Source organism: Lutra lutra, chromosome 14 (assembly GCF_902655055.1).
Source record: "Lutra lutra chromosome 14, mLutLut1.2, whole genome shotgun sequence".
NCBI lineage: Eukaryota > Metazoa > Chordata > Mammalia > Carnivora > Mustelidae > Lutra > Lutra lutra.
This window is the reverse complement of record NC_062291.1, coordinates 71,351,778-71,377,893: the sequence shown is the minus strand read 5'-3', so window position 1 is coordinate 71,377,893 and position 26,116 is coordinate 71,351,778. Positions and strand designations below refer to the sequence as shown.

Below are 26,116 nucleotides of genomic sequence, written 5' to 3'. Positions count from 1 at the left end.
TAAAGCTGCCCACAGTTTTAAGTTCTCCTTAACTTTAGAGGAATTAAATGAGTGACACTTCTGTTTAGGAGACAGGAAGACATACAGCCCTTCACTTCTATATGTTTTGCTACTTCCTTCTGTTTCAAGTCCATGTTTGAGTGCTTAAGTTACCAGAGGCTGGGAATCAAAGTGAGAGAAAACAGGAAATAGTTCTATTTGCTAATGGTATTTTGCTTGCGACAGTGAGAGAAACATTTATTCATCAAACATTTATTGAGTGCATATTATGCACCAGGAACCAGGCTTCCTGACATGGTACAAGAGAGAGATGAAAGCCAGTCTTCTCTCCGGGGACTCGGGGTCTCGTGGAGGAGATGGGTAGGGACCCGATGAGACCAGCACAGCAAGGGTTCCCACAGTGTTATGTGTAGCCTGCTGGAGACTCAAGAGCTCATTTTAGGCAAGACAGAGATGATTTTTTATTTTGAATATTCATAACCACTCAACATTTTATTTAAGACATTAAGTTCTACACTTAATATGTAAAAAACCCATAACAAACTAGCCCATTCGAACCATGATTATAAGGATAATTCTCCATGTAATAAAGCTTAAGAAAGTATTTCAGATTAAGCAAGAGTGTGCCAACTTGAAGAAAAACAGCGGTAGAAGTGTTAGGTAGGTAGAGCCGAGGCTAAAACTATGCGGGTATGTCTCAAATCACTGAAGTTTGGGAAGTAATGCAGATCGATGTGGGTAAATCAAAAAGGATGCCATTTTGCAAGGGTTAGAATCCTCATTTTATGTTCCCTGGCCTGAGATGAGATGCCATGAAAGAGACATATACTTCTAGGACAGCACGGAGAAGGGAAAAGCACTAGTATGGCTTGGGCGATGCAGAGGGATTTCTAGAAAGAGGAGACTCAGGATGGGAAGAGGTTAAGTTGCAATCAGTATTAAGGCCCTTCCCACACAGAAAGCTTGAATCTTAGGTTTGGATGGAACCTGAGAGATCATCTGTTATACTGTCTGTAATTAACAATGAGATACTTCTGTCTAGATAGTGGGACAGAAATGTGTGTGTTAGTTAGTTTTAATCCATACCCTCGGGTAGTCAGTCTATGATTGAAGTGGCCTAATGGGAATACACACTTCAGGGGTGTTTAGCTCACATTAAAAAGACTAATGAAAAGCCATATTCCACAGACAGCTACTACAACGGTGGCAGCTATCTTTATCTTATTAATTAGCTACTCTTAATTAGCATAACTAATAATTATGAATGAGGGCATTAGAAATGGCATTGAAGCTGTGTGGACTGGCCAAAAATGTTGTCCTTGGCACTCCCACAACCTGCATGGAAAGGGCATCAGGATCTAGTGACCCTGGAATGGTGTCTTTGACTCGGGATTCTGACTGAGTCACTTAGAGGAATCTCTCACCTGACTCTGACTAGAAGGTGAGCCAAGTCCTATTGCTGGAATATTCTCACATCTGCCTCTAGTGATCCTTTCAGGCAAATTGCTATCAATGCAGTCTGCCATCAGGTCAGAGGATGGGGACTTCATTGGGCCCATAGGACAGGATGGACGGCTGCTCCTGTGCCTGCTTGCCAACACATGCTTCTAGGCGTGGCAGAATTCAGTCTGAGATCTGCCTTCATCTTGACATATTACTTGGGAAGCAGGTACAAGCCTTCAACTACCTCCAACTCATCCATCTCTAACTGTCTACCATGAAAGACCACATTGCTAGAGTCAGATCTAAGCTGAACTCGCTCTCAGAGAGGCTAAGGGATTTGTTCAAGGTCACAGAGCTAGTTATTGTTAGAGCTAAGTTTAGAATGTAGGGCTCCCTATTACCATCTTCCTGGTCAACCAATGGTTGTTGACCAGGCTTGCCCATCCCCAAATTTGCAGAACTTTTAAGCCTTGCACATACTCATGTTCAGCCCAGGAGAACATTCTTCTGTAGCGGATCTGGAAATAGGGGCACAAGAATCCATGTTTTCTAAAAATGTATGCAAGTTCCTCTTTGATGCACACACTCAAAGACACAAGTGAGAATCACTGGGCTACCCCATGATACTAATAAGTGCATACTAAAATGTGAATAATTTCTGTGGACCTGGCCCTGCCCAGTGCTTGGCATGCTCTATATTATTTCATTAATTAATTTGTTTGTTTATTTATTATTTTTAAGGAATCTCTGTACCCAACATGGGGCTCGAACTCACAACCCTGAGATCAAGAGTGGGGTACTCTACCAACTGAGCCAGCCAGGTGCCCCTACATTATTTTATCTTTATAACAAATCACTGAGTAAGATACCCTTACTATTTTACAGATGCAGAAATGTATGCTGAGCAAAGTTAAGTAAACTGTCCAAAGTGACAGCTTATAAGTGGCAAGGCAGAGATCCTAACTCAGATTTGCCTTTCTCTGCCCACCTGCTCTTAACCAGGATGTCCTGCCACATACCACGGGACATAATATTGCTGGGAAGAATTTCTAAGGCAGGGGTCACAGACCCACAGGTGAGAGGAGGATGACATACATGAGCAAAATGGGCCATACAGGAACTGGGGTGAGCTGGGGACCACATGCCCATCTAAAGGGCTCTGAGTTTTAATGACTGACGGCTATTTTGAATGTTTTAAGAGTAACTATGCAGAGCAACTGAACTCTCACACATTGTTATATGAATGCAAAAATGGGTCAGCCACTCGGAAAGGGCCTTATACAATGAAACATGTACTTACGATATGACCCAGAAATCCTACCCCTAGATATTTATCCAAAAGAAATAAAAACCTACATCCACAGAAAGATGTGTACGCAAATGTTCACAGCGTCATTATTTATATTAGTTCCAAATTGGAAGCAACTTGCACCTCCATAAACCGGGACTGGGTAGATAAATTGTACTGAATCTCTACTACGGCGTGTTCCTCAGCAACTAAAAGGAATGAAATCGTAATCCACACAAGGACACAAATGAATTTCAAAAGCTCTATGCTGGTGGAAGTAGTTTATACGCAAAAGACAAAGTACCGTATAATTCCATTCACGTGAAATTCTGGAGTAGGCAATACTCTACCTGAGGAAGCAGGTCAGTGGCTGCCTGTGACAGGTAGGAGGGAAGGGAGCTGAGAGCAAAGGGCCCGGAGGAAACTTTCTAGAGCTGGAACACTGTTCTGATGTGTTGTGCAGGTTACAAAGTGCACCCAAACTCATCAAACTCTAAATGTGTGAAACCCACTATATGTACTAATAACTCAATTTAAAAAACCAAACAAAAGACCAACCAAACGAACAAACAAAAACCAAAGAAGGAAAAGAAGTTCTGCAGGTCACTTCTGGCCCACAGCTTGCAGTTTTCAACCTTTGGTCTCAGTCGAGAGATTCCGTTTCAGATGCCCCCCGAGGAAATACAAAAGATGACAAGAAGTCATCTATCATCCTCCCCAAGGCTGGGCTCAGGAAAAATGGTGACGTTTGGTGTTCATCCCCTTCCTCCATTTCTCCTCTTTCATCAGGTGCAAAATGCTTCCATGCTGCCCCCTGGCTGCCCGGCACCTCCTACCGTGTCACCTCACTCTTGTCTCCTTCTGAGGCAGCTCCAGAACCACCCTTCCCTTCAGCCTTCCGCCCGACCTCCTTGACACAGAACTGCTCCTCAGTGCTGCTCCTCGTGAGGCTGAAGCAAACTTCCTCTGCTTAACACACCACCAAGGACATGCCATGGATGACACTAAGTCACCACGAAGGTACTGGCATTTGACAAAGATGATGCATGAAACCCTAAGATGAGGGCAGTTATTTCCTCTCAGTCAGTTAGGGAATACTGTGGGAAAAGGGGGTTATTTCTGGAACCCTCCACATTTATCTCCACCACAGAGTGGCCTGCCTGCTTAGTTTATACTTATGCTTTGTCGCTAACATCATCATGAACCTTTAAATGAGTATGAGCTAGCCGCCTGTGTGGAGAGGATGGGAGGCTATGAGGACATTTCAGTATGCATTTCTCAAAACTCACGGTGCTCTTCACTATCAGGCTGGGCAATGATAAGACATAGTAGAGGGAGTCCTTCCGCTTCCTGAAAAACCGATGAGTGCCACCCCTATGCTTTCCTGAACCTCTACGAATGTCCTAATAACGCGATTAAAAAAGACAAGATGGCAACAGTATTAAATGGACCACAGGAGCACAGGCTATCATGCGAAGTTCAAAAGAAACAGGCAGAATTTAAATTTGTATTAATGCCACATAAAGAAAAATGTTGACCTATGAATAAAGACTAAAAAAGAAAAAGATAAAATTGTAGGTGTGTTGGGCTACGAGTCATTTTATTTCCCTTTTCTTTTTAAGAATGTGGTTTTCTTTTGCTTTCATAATACTACCTGTGGAATAAATACAAATCAGAAGAAGAAAAAAGAAACCTTCCAGACTGCATCACGGCCCGTACGGTGTGCTGACCTGTTACCCATCAGTTAATGTGTGTTGACTGTTCACACTTCCTTCTCCTTATAGATTCGAAGGCCAAGGATTTTGTAGCAGAACCAGTTACATGCAAGAATCTCATGATCCCTTTAGTCATGCTGATGAGGACAGAAGCTTCTCTTCAGACTGGCGGCTAAGCATCCCCATTTGCAAGTGGAAATAATAAAATCCAGAGAACTTGCTTATTAACGAGGCAGGTGTGTTCCTAAAAAGAACCCTAGTGCCAGAGATGACTTTTACTAGGAAATTTTTTTTTAAAAAAAGATTTTTATTTATTTACTTACTTGAGAGAGAAAGTGAGAGAGAGAGAGAGCACAAGAGAGGGTGGGTCAGAAGGAGAAGCAGACACCTGACATGGGGCTCGATCCCTGGACCGGGATTCTGGGATCATAACCTGAGATGAAGGCAGAGGCTTAACCAAGTGACCCACCCAGGCGCCTCTTGGAAATTTTTTTTAAAATGACATCTTGGCAAGACACACGGTTAATACCTTTTTCACCAAAGCAAAGCTGGATTAAAAACTTCAAGTCCAATTAAAGCAAAATTTACCTTCAAAAACAAATAAGCAAGCAAGCAAACAAACAAAAAAAAAGGTAGCACCATGCCCACGCCAATTTCAGTCAATGTTGTCAAGTTTGATTTCAGTCCATCCAGACTCTGATGTGTGACCTCCTAACATCTTCCCAGATCTGGCTCCACTATAGTCCTATATCGATGTATCCTCAGAGACGAATCTGGTTATGTCACACTATTGCCTACGCAGCATCCGAAGAGACAGCCAAGCCTAATGATTAAGAGAACCAGCTCTACAAGGAGGATTCTTGGGCACTGGCTCCGAATGGTATTTTTGATGGTCAGGGGCTCCTAAGGAAAAAAATCCCACCTTTGGTGGAGTAGGTCCATTCTGTCTACACACATCTGTACTTGTAGTTAGGAAAGCAATGAAAGCAGGGATGTTTAGGAGGAAATATGACCTTGTGAGGTAAAACTCATCAATGGGTTATATGAAAACTATGTAACGAAAATGGCCTTTTAATAAGGTTCATTCTGCCTGGAGTGTGTAGTAGGTGTTCAGTAAGGAATAATGATGGTGGGAGAAGGTGGATCATAGGTTTTCAGCCCATTATGACTTTGCCAAGCTTTTATCTCCCCAGTGGAGGGTAAAGACGGGAAGCAGATGACTGGGCACAACAGCAAATTTGTGTGACGTGACCCACATTCTACTGTTCAAGGGGGACATCAGAAAATGAAAGGCAAAAATCATATAGTCAACAATAAAGAGCTGATTTGAATTGTCTGCCACACCTGCCTTACAAGAGGCTATCTCCCCGTTCATGCTGTTTCCTTAGCCTGGAATGCCTTTTAACTTTGCCTGGGCAAATGTTACCCTCCTTCTAGGGCCATTACAAATGCCCTGTGAAACTCATCCTGATTACTCCAAGCTGACAATCATCTCCAGACTTCTGGAACTGTGCCCTGAGGTTTCTGATTACCAAATGTCTTGAGTTAGTACTTCTGCACTCCTTATCTCTTTCTGATTAGGGCATGAATTTTCTGAAGGTAAGAATCATCCTCCATCCCCACATACCCAGGAAAGCTCCTTTCATGTATTTGTGGAGTCCATTACCACTTTCCTAATAAATGGTTCCCAGGGTAGGAGCCTTAAGAGGGGAAATCAGTTCCTGTAGCTAAGTCACCATTATTGTTGGAGATTAGACTTCTCCCTAGGAGGAACAGAAAAGGGAAATGGGGGGCAGGGAAATGTGTGAGGACGCCTGGCCTATGGTAGATGGGCTTGTCTATCATACCAAACCCAGGCAGTCCTGCCTTGTCTACAAGACGCATCGATAGTCTCCATCAGTGAATAGAGATGGCGCAGCGGACTTTCCCAGGCAGTATTTGGAATGACCCCCTAAATCCTGACTCAGTACATTACCAAAAGGGACACTTAAACCTCAAAGAAGATTCATCTAAAGAAACTGGCACGTGGGATTTCATTTTCCCTAAGGCTTCCATGCCTGGTATCAGTAAATCATCCATAATTAAATAGCGACAGTTAAAACAAGACCACCCAGGCATACAGGCCCAAGGGTTGAGCTAAAGACATGGTTTGTATGGGCCCCTCATCTAGGGCAATTTTAAAGATCACTCACAGTCTCCAGTTTAAAATGGTGCCTGGGTGAAGGCTCCTGATGTTGCATCTATCAAAGTACCCTTTAAACTGGGGTGAAAAACAACAAAATGATGATAATTTACAACACCAAAACGGACATCATAAATTGCCAGAGTCTGGAAGGATTTTCTACCACTACAAAAAAAATGAATAGGGCTAAAAACTGTAAGCAGTAGTCTACCCTCCACAAAGTCTGCTACTAGATTAAAAAAAGTTGCAATGTCCGTCAAAAGCAGGAACTGAGCCGCTGTCTCTCTCATGAGTGTATGTTGCAGTTTACGAGGTAATTGGACGGTTATATTCATTCCTCTTTGGACGGTTATATTCATTCCTCTTTCTCCATGCTCTGCATCTTGTTTCTTTTCTACAGCCAGTAAGAAACTAGAGTTCCTGGGAAAACAATAAAGCAAAATTGAAGAGCAATGGGAAGGCTGTGGTGTAAGGCACTGGATGCTGGGAAGTGTGGTCTTCCTAAGTAAAGTGTGCTGCGTGGGGTGGTGGAGGAGAGGACAGTTGGACATATCCAAGGGCTGGACATTTCTCATGCCAGAGTCATGGAGTGGGGGAAGAAAGAATTCCCATTTCATTCCCATAAAGGCAGTTTGGAAGACAAAGGACAATCACTAGACAGGGCTAAGCACAGAAAGCTGCCGTCCATTTGCAGATCCAAGAAGAGGTTTTCAAGAGTAACCAACCCAAATAAAAACTCAAAACAACACGAGGACAATGGAAGAAAGATCCTACAGAACAAGGGAAAGGAAATGCCATTTTAAGAGTCAGTGCAAGAACCTGATTCTTCATAGATTTCCACATCATGTACTTAGCCTGAAAAAGTTCCTTGAAGATATGTCCCAGCTGACCACAAAATTAGATTAAGATGAGGGACTCGAGAATGGCAAAGTCACAAATGAGAGAAATACTTATTCTCCCCAAGGTTACCACCCGAAGAGGTTAATATTACCTATGAACGCAGACACACAGCATCAGGATATAGCAAGAGCTGGAAAAATCCTATGTGTTAAACTTTACAGTTGCTACGTTTCACCACTGTGATTATGGATGGCTTTCTCCCTGTTTCTTGATAAATTTCTTTCTTTCTTTCTTTTTTTTTTTTAAAAAACAAGAGGTTTTAAAAAAACTTTTGTTATTAGAAAAGACTTTTTAATGAGGAAGAAACAAAATTACGAGGAAAATGTGAAAACAGAAATAAGTGTACGATATAATATCACACGAGAAAAGCAACATGATAATCTACGTGGATCATGAGTGGAAGGAGGGAATACTTGTATCAAAGAGGGTAGTTTGTTTCAAGGTGGAGGGATTAAATATGGTTTTTTCCTTTAAGAATTACCTTTATTAATACTATTTTATGTTTTATAGCAAAAATGTGATTTAAAAAGAGTGCCCTGAATAAAATATGTTAGTCACATCCTCAGAGTGGTGCCATTACAGAAAAGAAACCTTTCTGAGGCTAGCAACTGCTTTAGATCTAGCCACAGTTTCTGAAAGACTACTCAGGTTCACTTTCATGTTCTAACCAATTACTATTCCCACACCTTAGGCTAAGGCCTTGGGGGCAGGGTCTTTCTGGCTTACACTCCATCTCCAGCGCTCACAAAATATTTGGTGATGAGCAAATGAATGAAAGAAGGAAAGAAAGGCTACTCCACTTCACAGGTTCTCTGGTAAAAAGATTCTTTGCAATTCATTCCGTTTTGACGCTATCTCCAATGCTGAAAACAACAAGGATGCTTTACTTCAAGAACACTCATGGGGCGCCTGGGTGGCTCAGTGGGTTAAGCCGCTGCCTTCAGCTCAGGTCATGATCTCAGGGTCCTGGGATCGAGCCCCGCATCGGGCTCTCTGCTCGGCAGGGAGCCTGCTTCCTCCTCTCTCTCTGCCTGCCTCTCTGCCTGCTTGTGATCTCTCTGTCAAATAAATAAATAAAATCTTAAAAAAAAACAAAAAAAACAAAAAAAAAAACCACTCATCATTCATCATAGATTACATGCTCCACGGAAATCCAGTTGGAGCCAAAACCTGGTGCCATATTTTTATTTCTCTTTTTCCATTTCAAAAGAAAAAGCTGTAGTTAATTCTAATTTTCCTGCAGGCAGAAGGAAGGGGAACTTTTTATGTATGTGAAAGAATATGGCACCCCCCAGCCACCTGAGGACGGCTCCTCCCAGGAACACCTGTTTGCTCCAATTGAAGCCTGTCCAACTTTAGTCCTGGGGATCAGGAGCTTGCTCTTCAAATGTCCCACCATTCTACAATATTTATTCCCCACCTGTCTGATGGCCGTGATAGCTTGGGAATGCTCCAGCCAGGGAAAGCTGTTTCTTGGCCCTGACATGGCAGAGCTAACAGCAGCTAATGTTCACCCAGAATCTGGTCTGAATCCAGTTGCCCCAGAGTTTAAAAATGCCTCTTTTTTTTTTTTTTTTTTCCTTCCTCCTTTTCACAGTCTACCAGGCTTAGCAAAAGTTCTTTAGGAGAAGGAGGTAAATAATTTCTCATCTTTACCAACATGTTGCAAAACCAAGTTATAGCTTTCATTTTTTATCTCTTAAATCTGATTTTTGCGTTTTCTACTCCTAGTTATATTAAATAGGTGCCCAATACTAACAGTGAAGATTAGTAAATTATTTTCTCCAGTAAGAGAACTATTAAAATCCAAAAGGTAAAACGTAATAAAGACGATCTTGAGCACATAATTTAATATGTAATTCAGGGAAAGAAAAAGATGCCCACATCAAACTCCAATTATAATAGTGAAATAATTTTTATTTAAAAAATTCTAGCCATGAGAAAACTGTACATTTGAAAAGCTTATATAAAGCCTTATAAAATAAGAGACCTTTTATCTCCTCCACATCCATGAGCTTGAAAATACTTTACCAATGCAATTTCAAGGCACATAAAAACCTCAGTGAATAAATAAAATGTTCTTTTTTTCTTTCTACAGAAGCTTTAAAAATTATCCATATAAATAGCTTGGCCTTGAACAAACAGATTAAAAGACCTAACAGGCTATGGTTTCAGATCATGTATACAGAATAGAAAATGAAAGCTTTTCTTTATTGGCTGGGCAAGTTTTCTACTAACTAAATTTCTATAAGCCCATTTGATGAGAAAAGTTTAATTGGAATATATGAAAAAATTCAGTATTTTAAAGTGATACACTTTATTTTTTTATCAAATAATATGCCACAATAAAATAGTCAATGTATTCTGCCAATATTCTTTGATCTGTTTGTGAAATGGTCAACATGCAGTATAATTTCAAAGGTCATAAAATTTTTAAAATATGTGATTTTAGTCAAGTGCATTGAAAATTCTCAGTATCTTTCTAAAACTGGGGCACAAAATGTGAAGAGGTTTCTCATGATTGTTTAGAAATGAGATTATTTAGGTGATTTCAAGCTCATCATATTTGCTTGAAGAAAATCTTAAACTCCATGACAATCAAAGAAAAATTCTCAACAGGTCTTTGGATCATACTTATCTTATGAGCAGGTGCCTTTACATGTTGTTGGCTAACTTCCTAGGTGCCTTCAACATGGTGGTGGCCAAACAGATCTTTCTAACACCAACCCCCAACATTCTAATTCTGTTGCGGGGAGTTACAACCTTGAAGCTGCCATAGAAAGGGAAACAGCAAACCCCACATGTGGGTTGAGAATTGGGCAGGGACTTTTAGGCCCGGATACCTGCCATCTTCTCTATAAAGTCTCCCTAACCACAGGCCCCTGGGATTTCTCCTTACTATCCTCATGCCCTGCATTTATCTCCCACTTATGTATAGCACTAGCTACTATGTATTGTTGTTTCTTAAAGACATTGAACTATCTGGCCGTAGAGTTCCGAGTTTGTTGAATCTCCCATCCTAACACATTGCCTTTACAGAATAAACATTAAATATTTGCTTTTGAAGATGTTGCTATTGCTGTTATTGCTAAGAAAATGGCTTCTGTGGCTAAAACCAGGATACTGGGCCAAGTTCTGTCCCATCTGGGTGGAATGACCTTGGGCAAGACTCAACTACGGCAGGTCTTGATGATCTATAACATAAGGATAATAGTGGCAAAACCAACCCACAGAGTTCTTTTCAAGATTACATTAAATGAAACGATGTATGTGAATGGGCCTTACAAATCCCAAGATCCTATATAAATTTTAATTTGCTGTGACTGTCTTTCAGGATATATTTTTGATACATGATCTGATTTCCCCGGGGAAGATACCTTGCAAAGTTTTTGTTAAATTTTGCAGAAACTTCAAAATAAGTGTTTCTTGTAGGTCAACACATTGCAAATACACTCGAATAGCAAAGTAATTAAGTGGCATTTAGTAAGGGAATGGTAAGCAGTTGTATAACCATGTCCCATTTCTCAATTCTTTGGAGTTGGTTGTGGGTTTTCGAAAATGTTGTGGAAAATCCCAGAAAGATACATATGTACACACATGTAAACATTTTCAGAAAATTCTAGTGGTTCAGAGACTCTGGGAAGCCCACTTCAGGATAGGGGCAACTGCTCTGGGGCCCTGATTCAGACACCTTTAACTGATTCTGGTAATTAAAAAGCTGATAGCTTTTTCTTCTTCATACATCAAATCATTAAGGTATCAGAAAGCAGAGTCTCTTTTTTTTCCTAGGTAAACCATAATTTTATAGGAGATTAGAGTGTTGTTCTTTTCATCAGTTCTAAGCCTCCTCAAAACTCTTTGTAAATTTTTGGTAAAATTTATCATTCTCTCACTTTCTCCACTGATATTCATACTTACGTTCCAAGGTTCTCTACATAACTTTGCAAAGAAGTCACTGGTTTTTTAAATAGGGCACTGACGTTTAAAAAAAAAAAATGATGATGTTCCCTCTCATTTCAGTTCTATCTTGTCCAGAAATGTTAGAGACGATTTAAAATAAAGAATAAAAACAACCTCAGTTAATACCAGCAAAGGTGGCCAACTTTGGCAGTTTAAGAAATATTTTAATTATACTTTCAGATATTGAATATATTTCTTCACAGTGTTTTTTGTTTTGCTTTTTTCCCCCTTGAAAGCAAAGAATTCTTTCTTAATACCTAGATGACAAACTCTCAAGATGTACACAGTTGTTTCTTATTATGGCTTCCCTGGAAAACATTTCTGGGAAAGCACAATTCCCAGCCACTTACTTTGTTTACAACAGACAAAACTGCTTGTGTGGTATAAATAGGAGTCTGTCCTTAAATGCTGCTGAAAAATAAAATGCAGCCATGAAAAGGAGCCATTTCCTGCCTCAAAGGTGGCTTAAAAAAATTCTTAGCTACTTTAGGAACAGCACCAAAGCATAAATAATAATTATCAATCACCACACAATAAAAGACTAATTTTACCAAAAAAAAAAAAAGAAAGAAAGAAAGAAAGGAAAAAAAAAGGAAAAAAAAGAGGCGGGGAGAGAGAGAGAGAGAGAACAACAAGCTACATATTCCAGAGATGCCCGCAGAATTGTCAGCAGTGGAAGGTTTTCTTATCCTGCAAGATTATGAAACCCCTTTTTGTCCTCCTGCATTTGTGATGTATATCTATAACTCGTTCTTGTTTGTGCAGATAAGCCTTGCCTTGTCTCCCTAACTGCAGTTTCAAAAGAAGACTCACAGTTGTCTGACTTTTGATCTGGGTAGCAGCTAGCTGGACCACCTGCACTGTGCCTGAGCTGTTAACTGAGCTTGCTTTGTCCCATCTTACAACACAGCGAGCCTTTTAAAATTGATGTGTGAATACACTAATTTACAATGTGAGCGTTCAAACAAAAAAATATGGTGGTGGTGGTGGTGGTGGTGGCGGCGGCGGCGGTGGCCGCAGCAGAAGGGGGAGGTTTGTGAAGAGAGAAGCCCTGACGCTTGCATTATGAAGTTGAGATATTGTTCACTGCCTCTGGCGTTTAATGAAACAGATGGCCGAAGGCCTCCCTCAGCTGACAATGGAGCAGACAGTGGTGTGATGGTGTGGGGGCCTGGAATTGTAAAATGTTGTTTGGTGATGGTATATGTAATAAATAGCCATTGACAAGGGGGGCCGAGGGCTCCATTACTTGTTTATAAGGAAGGCCTAAGGCTCCTTGCTTCGAGTTAACAGCTCAAGGCTGCGTTCAAAGAAGGCATTGATGGTGAAGGTGAAGTGCAGCCTTCATATTCCACATCGAGCTAAAGAATGGCATGTATCCTGGGGAAGAAAGGAAAAAATCATAAAAAGAGAAGTAATTCAAGAATTAGGTCAAATTGTGGCTCACAACCAAGGAAAATAGAAGATGCTTTTCTATTGTGATTAAATAATGGACAGGAATATTCTGTTATTGTGACGTTCCTTATTTTTTCCTCTTTCAATGAGCATGTTTACATTGTTGCCAAAGTCCAATAGATAAAAACCTGCAGGGTTTCAACTAAATTATACCCACGTGAACCTACACGGCAACTGCGAAACTATTCTTGGTCATTCTCCCAAGGACTGTTCACTGATCAGGCCTGTGCCAGGGTAACTTGACCCTCGTCTAAAGGCGACGAGGTTCCTGACACAAGTTCCTGGACACAAGGTCCAGACCTGAGGACCCCGAGCAGAACCGGATACAAAGACATACCTCATTCCCTTCCAGGCGGGGATGTGCCTGGGAGCTGTCGCCATCTCCCCAAAACTATTCCTTCCAGGGACCATCTCAGCGGCATGAAAGGCTCTGCCTGACCTCAACGAAAGGTTACTTTCACCTTATAAAACACTGAATTCTCTGATCGTGTTTCTGCTTTGCTTTCCGATAGGACATTCTCCACCTGCCTGGATATCTGTACATGAGTCTGTCCAAAGTCTATGCTTTGGTGGTAGTAGAGGGATTCCCTGGTCCTGTCTGATTTCTGATTTCTCTTACACTGGGATTTCCTCCCCTGTTTGTTTCAGCGGGTTGCACAATGTGGTGGGGAGCTATATAAAATCCTCTGAGGGATGAGGTGGGGCAAAAAAGGTCTAGAAGAAAGTTAAGACGGGTAAGCATATAACAACAATAGACATAATGCGAAGCAGGAGACATTCATGCCTTGTAAGAGTTACAAACTACTGTGAAGAATCAGGGCCAAGACAGATCATTTCTGGCTGAGAAACTGATAAAGCTTTGACAGACAGAGTGGTATTCCAGGTGAGATGCAGAGTACAGATAAAAGTTTATCTAGAACATTCTGAAGATACTGTCTGTTGTTTTTGCCTACACAGTATCTATTCCCCTTTCCAGTAAAAGCTCCTGGATTTTTCTTAAGAAACTATGCTTTGTCTGTTCTCAGGCTGAATGTCCATCCCCTGTGTGAGGTTCCAGGTCTAAAATGACCAATCGTGGATTAATGGGATTTTTACCCAACCAGAGCCAAACCAGAACCAGTAAAACTCCATGCTATGACTTCTACTGGAACTACTGGGGGAAAAATGGTTATGTTCAGTGGATGTCCAGAGAACTGGTAAAAACCGCCTCCACAAGGAGAAACCCACGTGCAAGAGAGCTGGGTTGGGAGACAGAGAAAGCGAGATCCCGTCCCCATGCTGCTGTTAGAACACCATTGTGTTTGCAGTTGCTTCCGCCCTGTAACTATTTATTTACACGCAGCAATATATTTCCTTTTTGTGGCTTACAGCTGGTTCAATCTGGGTTTCTGTCACTTTCATCCAGAAGATTCCTGACTATACTAGGTGGGAGAAGGAGGATATTCAGGAGGAAGTAACAGAAGAAACAAAGGTGGAGGACTAGTAAAGGGCTCGGGCTAGCTTGGGAGATGGGAGGTAGTGGACTTCAGTAGGGTCATGGGTCCATCCAACTTGGGAGTAGGAGCAAAGGAAGGTGGAATGTTCACTGAAAGACCTTAGTGTTTAGATTAGGGAGGACATGTGTCAGCAAGCAGCGGGGAACCACCGGAGGACACAGGGCTAGTTTTGCACTCTGCAAGGTAAACTGGCCAACAGCATTTAGAAGAACCTAAGAGGAGAAGAGGCGCTGAGACCGACCTAGAGGCTCCCCTCTCTCAATAGTCCAAAAACAGGGGTGGACTGTCATCTGGGAAGGACTGAGTTTGGAGGAACCGCCTGCTCTGGGTAGTATTCTGAGCACTCTGAGGCAGTCCAAGCAGCACTGCTGAGGCAGGGTCACAAAGTGGGGACGGAGGGTGGTGGCACCAGTACTGAAACAGGCCTATTTTTATTGTTATTGATTTTTTCATTCTATAAAAACAACTGGGGAAATCTGGCAGTGGAAAAAAAGAATTTAAACAGATCCATTTGCAATTCATCAACCTAAAATAACTATTAATTAACATTTTGATTTCTGTCTTTACCCTCAGGACTTTTTTTTTTTAAAAGCAATGATAATAATCAACATTTTTAGTATTTATTGAAACTTTGCTATGTAACAGACACTGTTATGTGTACTTTACGTGTATTGACTCACATGACCCTCATAACAATAGGTAAGATAGGGACTACTGTCTTCCCTGTTTTACAGATGGGAAAACTGAGGTATAGAGACTGGGTTACCTGCCAAAAGAGCTAGAAAGTGGCAGAGCCAGGGAGGCTCTTATTCACAGAGGCATATGCCTCTTGACGCATAGGCAGGAATTTAATTTTGAATAATTAAACAAAACTGGGATTGCTTTTTCCAGTGAGAAAAAGGCCCCAGTGCCATAAGGTTAGATATAAAAATAAATTTCCTCACAATGAAACTTGCAGAATACTGGAGGTAAGGGAGATTATAGATTCTCTTTGCATAATGTCTGGTTAATGCCCCACAGTCTATGGTCAAAAATAAATCTTAAATAACTTAAAGACACACCCCCTTGGATGCCATTGGTACACAACAGCTTCTATTCTACAAAGACCAGACCAAGTGCCTTCAGCCCCATCTTAGCTAGTGGGACTGGTCAGGCTTATTCACTGCTTTCTAGACTGTCTGCTTATCTGGAAAGGTTGCCTGACTATCTGTGAGGCACAGTAGGGAAAAACACGCTGGAGGCAGACCACTTATGTACAGCTGAATGACATCTAATCACAGTTGCTTATTTCTTAAAATGGGAGTAATAATCTCTGTCTTCTAGGGTTGTCATGAAGATGAAATAAAATAATCTGTAATAAGTGCTTAGAATAGAGCCTGCCACCTAGGACGTATCAGTGAGTGCATACATAACAGTGTTTTTGTTAATAAAAGACACAGTAGAGTGAAGAATAATAGATCTTAAAATTCTGAATTTCCAAGAACAGTAAAATATGGGGGAGGGGGAGAAGGTGGGACGACTAACGCAGGTCTGCCAATGTTTCTAACCAACTATGTATTTTTCCATTTGCTATAACAACCGACTTCTAAGGGAAATGGTTCACTACCACAATTATTTCACAGAAGAAACGGAATTATAACACAGATAGCCTATGACAGTAACTATCTGTATAACGAAAACTCATCAGATTGTACTCTTTCCATCTCAGCATTAGTGAAAACTGGCTCTTGGAACCTTTTGGTGCAATGCATTCAAAAGAGTGAGTCAAGTTCTCATCCTAATGTTGTGCCCCTCTGTGTGTTTGACAATGGAGGGTTTACTTTACTAAGCACAGGTATTCTCATCTGGAAAATGGCGATATGATGCTTCCTCCACAGGGTTCTTAAGGATTGAATTGGATAGTGTGGGCAAAGTATGGTTCGGGTCAGACACACTAATGGCAGCTGGTAGAGTTGTCACTGACAGATAACTTCAGATGCTGTGTTTAAATGTCTGACACAGGAGCTAGGAGACTGGTGTCAAAGGGAAACACATATAAAGAAATCCAATGCCGTTCTTTAATTTGGACAAAGGCAGTGAGTCAAGTGGATGGTAATGAACTTACATAAAAAGGACCAAGATTATTTTTTAAAAAATTCTCTTTGTAGCATTCCTCTAATCTCAGATCCTAAATCTGTTAAGTCTAAAGAATCTGCAGTAGATTCAATCATTTTATTCTTTTTTTAAAAAAGATTTTATTTATTTGTCAGAGAGAGAGGACATGAGGGAGTATGCAAGCAGGGGGAGGGGCAGAAGAAACAGGCTCCCCACTGAGCAGGGAGCCTGAGGAGGGACTCCATCCCAGGACTCTGGGATCATGACCTAAGCCAAAGGTAGATGCTTAACCAACTGAGCCACCCAGGAACCCAATCATTTCATTCTTGAATGAATACACACTTGATTAAAAGCTGAAGAATATTTTGGAGGTTAGGATTTTGCTATATTAATTTAAGGTCAGAGTTCATGTTTAACACTTGCAAAAACAGGCCAAAAAAGAGGAATAATGGATAAACAGAGAAAAGCAGCAAAGCAAGAAAAGTGAAAATGTAAATGTTAAGAGACTGCAAAGGAAGACATACTTTTCAGTGTATAAAAATTGAGTAAATTCTCAAGGACATCCTTCTTACGAGTCCTGGAAACTCTCTACTGTTGAATTTTTAGATATTGTAGTAAGAATAATTAAAATACAACAAAATGTTTCCTGAGCAAAATGGAGTGGGGCAGGAGCATGAATTTTCAAAGAAGATTAAAAAAACAAAACAAAACACTGAGTTGTAGCATATTTCTTTAAGAATAAATTTGTTTACTAAAAAAATGTGTATTTCCAATGCTTACATTGGTCTTGTATTACTATTTCTGGTACACTTACCCTTACGAATCATTTTGACAGTACATTAAAATTTTCCAGATGTTTTTTTACCTGTCGTTCTACCAAAGCAACAAAACCATGTTTAAAAGGTAAAATGTGATAGCAATGATAGGTGGCAATTATTCCCCAGACTGACTCAGAGGTAGCTCTTATAAGAATACAAGTATTAAATAAGAACATATGAATAGTGCTGGCTAGGCCCCAGCTGACTTTAATACTATCTGGCTTGTTTATCTTACAGATGGGATACAAAAGGCCGCTCACCAGCTCCCTGCTTACACAAGTTATTACGTGCACGCTGGAAGGATAAACAAGAATTTGCTTTTTGAAGGAAACATTCCGATTTTTTTTAATTAGAAAAAAATTTAATACAACAGGGGCACATAAAGGTCCTGTGTGGGAGAGAGGAAATTATTTGATATTAAGGTAATCCTATAGATTACCTTAGATGGTAAAGATAGATAGATACCTTAGATAGAAAAAGATGCTTAAAAAAAATACGACATATGCTGTTTCTTTTTGTAAGCCCTTTGCCAGGACATAACATGCAGTTGATGAGCCAACATAAATTTTGTAATGTGTCCTCCAAATTTACATCAAAGGAGATCTCAAATCATAACTATTATACTTGCAAGAAATCGTTCAGCTACGTTTAGAAACAAATATATGATTACTGATCAATTATTCACTCTTTAGAGGTAAAGGGAAAATAAAAAAATCACGAGCTCTTTTGTTTTCTGACTGAAAATCTTGTAAAGTTCTATCTTCATTTTCCCTGACCGCCAGCTCTGTTTGCTCTAATAAGACTTTCCAGTCAGCTGTACAGGAAATAATAAACACACAAACACGCACAGACACGCAAATGTACGAAGGGCAACATGTGAGCCACTCAGCACTGTTTGTGACGCTTTAAGACAAGCAGTTGTAATAATCACATTTTGTGAGAGTCAATGAAAAATTCATTTCTTTGGCCCCAGTCACCACATGAATGGCCATTTGTTTCATGACCATTTTCATTATTATCTGAATAGCACTTTATTCCAAACTCTGTCTACAGAGTCAGGAAATGAGCAGTTTGTCCCTAGCTAGTTCTCCATCTTCTGTCAAGACAGAAGAAAAATTACTTTCCAGGAAATCACTGATATCTGTGTTCTGATGTCAAGTTTCACTGTTATAATTTCGAATGGACCAATTTTCTCCTTTGCTTTCTTCCTCTTGGTAATATAGCGTAGTTACGTGAAGAATAATTTATTTATTTTGGTTGAATCAGTGGCTACCTCATTAAACTAGACGGGTCTCAATACTTTTTGCATGTTTAGCTCCTTTCAAAACTTGTTTATGATTTGATAAATCATCTCCTGCACCTCTAAACTTTTGAATCGTATTGGTTTTACAGCTATTTGAATGATATTTTCTATTGGTTGTTTTCTTGGCATCCTTTTTAATGACCAGTAAGCATTCACTGGAGTTGCAGAATCTTCAAGAGCTTCCTTGAGAATTACGTTAATTTTAGGAATTCCCCGAGGACTTTTTTCTTTTCTTTTCTTTTAATTTTTTTAGAGAGAGCACATAAGTGGGGGAGGGGCAGAGAGTGAGCGAGATAGAGAATCTTAAGCAGGTTCCACACCTGGCATGGCGCCTGACTTGGGGCTCGTTCTGAATGACCCTGAGATCATGGCCTGAGCTGAAATCAAGAGTTGGAAGCTTATCTGACTGAGCCACCCAGGTGCCTTTCCCTCAGTACTTCCCAAGTCAATATTCTCTGGCAGAGTGAAGGCAAGGATCAAAATAGTCTCATTTGAGGATTTCCTAAGGCTTTGTACACAGGCATTAAATAATTACCAAGGAAGTGAATAAGCAGAAAAAAGAAAGGAAGGAAGGAAGGAGGAGGGGAAGGAAGAAAAGAAGGAAACAAACAAACAAACAAATAAATAAATATATATATTTTTTTAATCTCATGTGATGGTAATAAAGAGAAAAAAGTAAAAAGCATGAATGGTGGTGGCTGCCACTTACTCATTTTTATTTCCCTATCTGCTTTTTGGTCAGTCTTACAGATAATATACAGACCTTGGCACTGATAGGCCATTAGTTTCACCTGTCTTCCCAAAAGACTAATGAAACAAATAAAATGACCCAAATGAGGGGCCACGGCACGACATTTCCCTTCAATACACAAAATTTAAAATGATCTAAACTTAAAAAAATAAAAATAATCAGCAACCTTTCTTTTAAATAGATTAAGTCCACAGGTTAGTATATTGTAGAATATTCCCAGTCATATAGAATCTGTCATACGAGAATCAGGAACCTTACGTTGTATGGAGGTAAACGCCTATACCGCACAAAGAGGATGTTAATTCCTTTTACACGTGTGAAGGTGACAGACAGGCATGTGGTTTGATATCATACCTTTACTTAAATCAGAAGCATATGCTGACACGCAATGTAGCTACGCGGTTTCGAAAAGAGAATGTGATCTCTGTCTCGGAAAGAAAGTCTCCCTGGTGCTGGAAGGGAGTGCCACGTGGACGGGAGGGATGTAATAGAGGAAGCAAAATCAGAGCATTCAGTTAAAGACTTTGGTACACAAAAGTTGGCTCCATTTCTCTAGAGACTGGTTTTCCAGGGAATAATAAAAACAATGAAGTGAAGAAGTTGATAAAATATTTTTACCCCTTCCCAAGTCCAAACTAAATTGTCGACCACGTAGAATAGTAATTAGAAACTGAACAGAACCACCACCTGCATGTGGTTCCCCAGAGACTCAGTTCAGGTACAGAGCTGATTAAGAGTTTCTGGATACCTTGGCTGATACCACGATCCCAGCTCAGCCTTATAAAAAACAGAGTCACCAATATGCACGGGGCGGGGGCGGGGGGGGGGCACGCTAAGTGTCTCCTTGGCTCACCATAGCAAGATGAGGTCCACCTGGGGATTTTTATTTCTGTTCATACCCTAGACAGATCCCAAAAGGAGAAGCATCAGTGATCCTACAAAGAGGACCCCAAGTAGACTTCGCAGAGTCACTTCCCTCCATAGGCTTATGAAACAGGCGCGTTAGTCTAATTGTCCTACAGAAAGCCCAGTCAAAGGTTGCAGAAGTGTTTGTGCTTCGCCCTCTCTAAATGACTTGCAAATTTATTCAAACACAATATGAGGAGATGCTTTATTTGTTGAAATAACTGTCTGCAGTGTCTTGCACAAAAGGGTGAGGTACATCAAGCAGAAACATGGACAGAAATACATTGGTTTAGAAACTCATAAATCCTTATTTGAATCTGCCAACCTGAAAGCCACGTAGAGCCCGAATAAACTATTTTTCCTAAATGCTACATCTGATTAAGCCGTACCCTTAAATGACAGCTGAACTTTAACATTAATATGATATTATTTAAATAACTGCATGATTTTTTTTTTTACACTAAAAATGATGAATGATTTCTGGACAGCTCAATTGACATAAAGCAGGAGGACTCTTTAATGAGATTTGACAAAATGGAGACATATGCAGAATATTCGTTACAGCTCACATCGCAGGGGCCCTCCCAGGGAAGCAATAGAGGACTTTTTTCCTTTTTTATTGTCTATAGGCACTGAAGCATTCCTTTCAATTGCCACTTCTCTATGGATTTTGAGTTTTTCTAGGTCATTTACATATTACTCTTAAGCAGAGAATCTGATGGCTTATGGTTCTGAATCGGGACTGTGCCTGCAGGAAAAGCGGGGACATGGGGGAGTTAGGTCCGTGTTGGTTGGAAGTGTCCTGGGAAATTCAGGCTCGCTACTGATCAGCCTGATGGAGACCAAGCCACCACACCTTTGATTGGTTCTTGTGCGCCCATCGTGAACACCGCAAACACACTTCTAGCAAATTATTATATACAGATGCGTGAGCAGAGACGACTTTGCTTACTCTAAAACAGTTGTCCCGAAAGTATCAACGCCAAAGAATTTCTCTTTTTAAAACTCCAACGAAGGCATCCTAGAGGCGATTCTCACCATTCCTTATTCACATTTCCAGCTACAGTCCCAAAGTGAAGGTTATGCTAAATGATAATCTTATTAGGTAGATTCCAAATGTAAGAAAATGCCATGTGGAATATATATATATATATGTATATACATATATATATATATATATATATGTAAAAAATGGCTCTAATTATCAGAACAGTGAAAACACTTTCACTTCCCCCTGAAAAATACACAATATGGAATATTACCCACTCATTCATTGACTTTCACACTCTCCCCAATATTTTCCATCAGTCAAAGGTTAGTGACAGATATAAAACATTAACATTTGTTTGCTCACACATGGGAATTCAGATTATTCAGATAATCTCTAAACTTTAAAAAGCATCTTTAAATATATGTAAAATCAAAAGAGTTCCCCCAATTAGCATCTCTGAAAGAAATGAAAACAAGGCAACAGAGAGAAAACACAGCTAATACCGAGTGTGCTCCTGATACCAGCAGGCCCACATTCCTTCTAGAAGAAGGAGGCTATCGAAATAGAAAATAAAATCAGTGTGCTCCTGCCATGGGGACTTCCTCGGGCTATGAAAAAATACTTCATGTCTAACCCTAATTTTTTCCATAGCTTGAGGTAACCCCCCTAGCTCAAACCTTCTCTCTAATCTAAGTTACTCAGTATGTGTTCCTGTCCAAACAAGAGTTAGTATCAGTGCTCTGTCATTTCAAAAGGGTCTTGACACAGGGTACTAAGAGCAGAGGCTCGCATGGCTGGAAAATGCCCCATTGCAACTAAAAGAAAAACATCATTTCAAAAAAAGGGAGAGAGGAAGATAGGTCCCTACCTTGTTCTTACCTTCGCAACATCCCCGTCAGAACCCTGGAGCTTTTCCCCAAGTTAGCATCTGTTTCCCGAAGCTAGGAGCAGAAAAGCAGCATTACAACAAAATAAAACAAGACGTCATGCAGTTGGATCGCTCTGTAAAGTGTACTGAGAAGCAGTAATTTTTTTCATGGATGAAAATCCAATTAGCAATAAATACTTAAGTAGACTAAAATACATCTTGATAGCTATAAAATATTTGCAAAATTCTTAGATTTAGAAAACTACATGTGATAGGTAATCCCAGGAGCATTAAACTGGATACCTGAACTGGCTATAAAAGCAAATATCTCGCAGGCTGACAAAGTTGAATATACATCTCGTAATTAAAATCCAATTTTGAAGGTGTGAAGTCCTAGAAATATGAATGGAAAGGAAATAAACTGAAGGAGGAGGAGACATCATTATCTTCACAGCTTTCACTCTGAAAGACTTGACATACTCCAAAATCTCCCTCATGACCTTCTCAGTTATAGAGCTAAATAAAATATCTACCTGGGGGCATTCTGGGATGAGGAAAGAAAGAGTCAGCTTATTCTTTCTCGATTCCACGCTCTTTTTTTTCTTGTCCCCGTCCCCGACATCCCTCATATACCGTTGCCATTTTTATACACACTTATATTTATGTCCTTGCTACTGTGTATGCATGTGCTGAAGGCCTTTTGTTTTATGTCTTCTCATTTACTGAATTTATGAAAAAAACTGTATCGCTTCTACTTACTCGTTCACGTGCGCGCTGTATCTTTTCTCTGTCGTGACTGAGGTTTTCCAGCATCTCCTGGCCAATTTGCTCTGTGGAAAAGGAAATTTGAGTGAGGAAAGATGACTTTGGGTGTAGCCTCCAGGAGTACCACAATGGCAGTGGGTGCAGAGTTCACGTTCAACGAGTGTACGTTACGTATCGGGCACACATCTCATATACTTGGAAAATGTTTAAGAGGTATTGAAGACATTTACCTATGTATCTTAGGTATGATTAACTGGGATTTACAGTTCAGTCTCTAGAACATGACCAACAAGGCAGTGATGATGGAGAGGTGATAGGACTTGCCCAAGTCCACCTCGGCCTATTTGTTATCCGCCAAGATGGAGAGCACAGGCCTTTCTATTATCTTATCATCATGGAATCTAGTCTCTGGGTCTGTGGGTTACAACTAACGTTAATGAGTCTACTCGACCTCCCCCACTTTTTTACTGCGTTGCTTTGCATATGCAAGCGAAACTCCAGTTAGAACAATTTTGATTTTGAAGTACTCGTCCTACATACATAGTCCTTGAACTCTCAACTCCCGTGCCTTATTGCCAGTGGAACTCTCTCTGGGATTGGAGCAAGGGCTCCCCTAGTGTGTTCTCAGCTGCTGTGGATATTTGAGTTGGGACCTTGAGACTCACTTCACGCTCGGTTGAGGAGAGCTCAAGCTGCAGACAGAACTTCCATTTATACAGGAATAGGCAGGTTAGAACAGTCATTAAAAAGCACACGCTGAGTTCCGACAAGGTTTTCCTCCGCCGTGATCATCCCACTAGGTTGGCACGGGTCGGCTCTCCTCCTTTTACGAGACTGTAGGTATGTCCTAACCTGACAAATATGCAGCTGCCTTGAATACTTTTTTTTTTTTTTTTCAGACTCAGTCTCCATCACCTGGGAGGTACCTTATTCCACGAGAAAAGGAGACCAATCCAACTCACCTATAATGCTGGCAACCTATTGCATTTCCACATTTCTTCTTCTTTTTTTTTTCCTTTTGCATTGTCTTTTTACCCACAACCTACACCAACAGTTATCTCTGGCTTATCCATGTAGCGAAACACTCAACAAGCATCTATTTCAATGGTAGCAAATAATTTCATAAAGTCATTAGGAAATCACCACGGCAGTTATTGGGCTCATGTATGTGTACTAACGAACTTTTTAGAGGGACATCCTAAAAACTGTGGGTAGGCCACACGGAGAGTTTAGGCTGGGAACTCACACTGTGTGAGCCCCTAATCCCCAGTGCCGATGCTTAATGGCTATGTGACTCCGCATGTTACCTAACTTCATTGTGCCTTAGTTTTTCGCCTCTACAATAGAAAGAAGATCATACTATGTCAAGGTGCTGGGGTAAAGGTTGAATAATTCAGTTAGAATACTTAACACAGTGACTGACCTTTAGCAATAATAAGCATTTGATGAATGATGATGATCGATATAGAGAACCAATGAACTGTTATGACCTGGGCCCCCTCCCATCCTAGGTCCGCCACAACCCACTGGAACTGGGTATCACCAAGATAAAATATCTGTCCTACCTTCCTCACAAAACTGTGGTTATAGTCAAATGAAAGTAACCTAAGTAAAAATGTTTTGAAAGCTATAGGATATCATACAAATGCATGTAATTGCATAATACATGGGAACCAGTGCACTCAGTGAAAAATCAAAGAGTTCCTACTCTGTGCTTGGTGTAGATGGTGGGGACATGGCCACTAAAGAAGACCAAGCCCTTGTGCTTAGGAACTTTTGTGCTAATAGTGAAGATTTGGCAGCCAAAGGGCAAATGCTACCTTAGAGTTTGTCTTTCATGGCACAATAGAAAAAGGACTGTCTATTCCTTTCATGATAAAAAATCCAAGTAATAAAAAATGCTTAAATACAACAGCATCAATGTATTTTTGATACCTATACTAACTCTGAAAATTCTTTCCAGTGAAGTACCTTTCAGACAGATGTTAGCTTCTTATTAATTCTATTCAATATATCCTTAAGGTACGTTGGGTAAGATATGTGGATCCCAGTAGAGGCACCATAAATGCAGAAGATGAAACCAATAATGAAGAAGGAAAAACCAATGAGAGCTGTATTTTTCTTTTCTGTAGATGAACTGCAATATTCAATTTTGTCATCCTATTAAGTATGACACTGACTTCCTTTAAGCAACATAATTAAGCAATCTTAACTCATTTTAACTCAAAATCTCAACTATCTAGAGCCACTATCAATACTTCAATTATTTCAGCAAAATGCTACTTACATATTTTCTCTTATCAAGATTAATGGAATTCTGATAAATAATTTTAAACAAACAGAAAATAGGTTATCATCACTGTGCCTGTCATCAGCATAATGTTTCCAGTAAGTGTTTGTGGAAGGAAGCAATGAGAGATGGAAATAAAGTACACGAAAGGAGTATATGAAGTGTATGAGAGGTTTATGATCTATCCTTGCTCTCAAAGCATATCAAGTGTGGCATTGGAGAAGTCGACATTGGAATGCAGCTAACAGATCCGCAATTCTATCAGGTTTGCTAGGGGAAAAACTATTCTGAATGGATCCATAGTCTGCTACTGGAGGAATCAATAGAACAAGCCGTAAAGAACTCAGCCCTTTCCAGGAGTATTAAATCACTCCCTCGATCTCCTGGGAAATATCTTAGCATCCGAAGTCCTAACCCATCTGGTAAGAGAAGAGATATTGGCAAGAGTGCACACACCTTGGTCTTAATACAGAGATACCATCCATTTGTTGGAACAGAATTATTTTTTTCATTTCTTACTTGCTACCTTCAATTTTAATGCCCCAGTAAAGCAAAGTCCTGGCCAAGCGTATCAGAAATGTTTACACTTATAGAATGAAGGGAAAAATTCATGCAAACAAGTTATGCATACGTATCAAAAGTTATGTGTGGTTTTTTTCATTATGTGTTCCCCTACTCCAATCAAAACAAAACAAGACAAAATTGGAAAGGATTATTTTTAAAATAGACTACCCTTGGTCAGACTAGTATTAGACATTTAGGGATCATCTTATTAAAAAAAATAGTAACACTGTTAGGTTTACTTTTCTTGAAGATGTAAGCACTCACCAAACTCCAATAAAGAAAGAACACGAGCTCGTAGGCCTAAACCAGTATGGATCTGATATTCCC

At 40.2% G+C, this 26,116-nt stretch overlaps 1 protein-coding gene across 14 annotated transcripts in view; it reads right to left on the bottom strand.

The window, feature by feature from the left end:
• VTI1A (vesicle transport through interaction with t-SNAREs 1A) overlaps positions 1-26,116 on the bottom strand; it is a 365,858-nt gene that overhangs the window by 127,525 nt on the left and 212,217 nt on the right. For 10 of the 14 annotated variants that reach the window (XR_007122681.1, XM_047702427.1, XM_047702426.1 and 7 more), the window contains 2 exons: positions 22,930-23,000; positions 22,182-22,243 (listed from right to left, as the gene is read on the bottom strand). Coding sequence is in view for 13 of the 14 variants with exons in the window: in XM_047702427.1 (XP_047558383.1) it covers positions 22,182-22,243; positions 22,930-23,000 (133 nt within the window). In the remaining variant the exon portion in view is untranslated. Of the gene's footprint in view, positions 1-12,834; positions 12,869-20,795; positions 21,060-22,170; positions 22,244-22,929; positions 23,001-26,116 lie in introns of those variants that run through there. The other 4 variants (XM_047702437.1, XM_047702438.1, XM_047702436.1 and 1 more) reach the window with 3 other exon arrangements.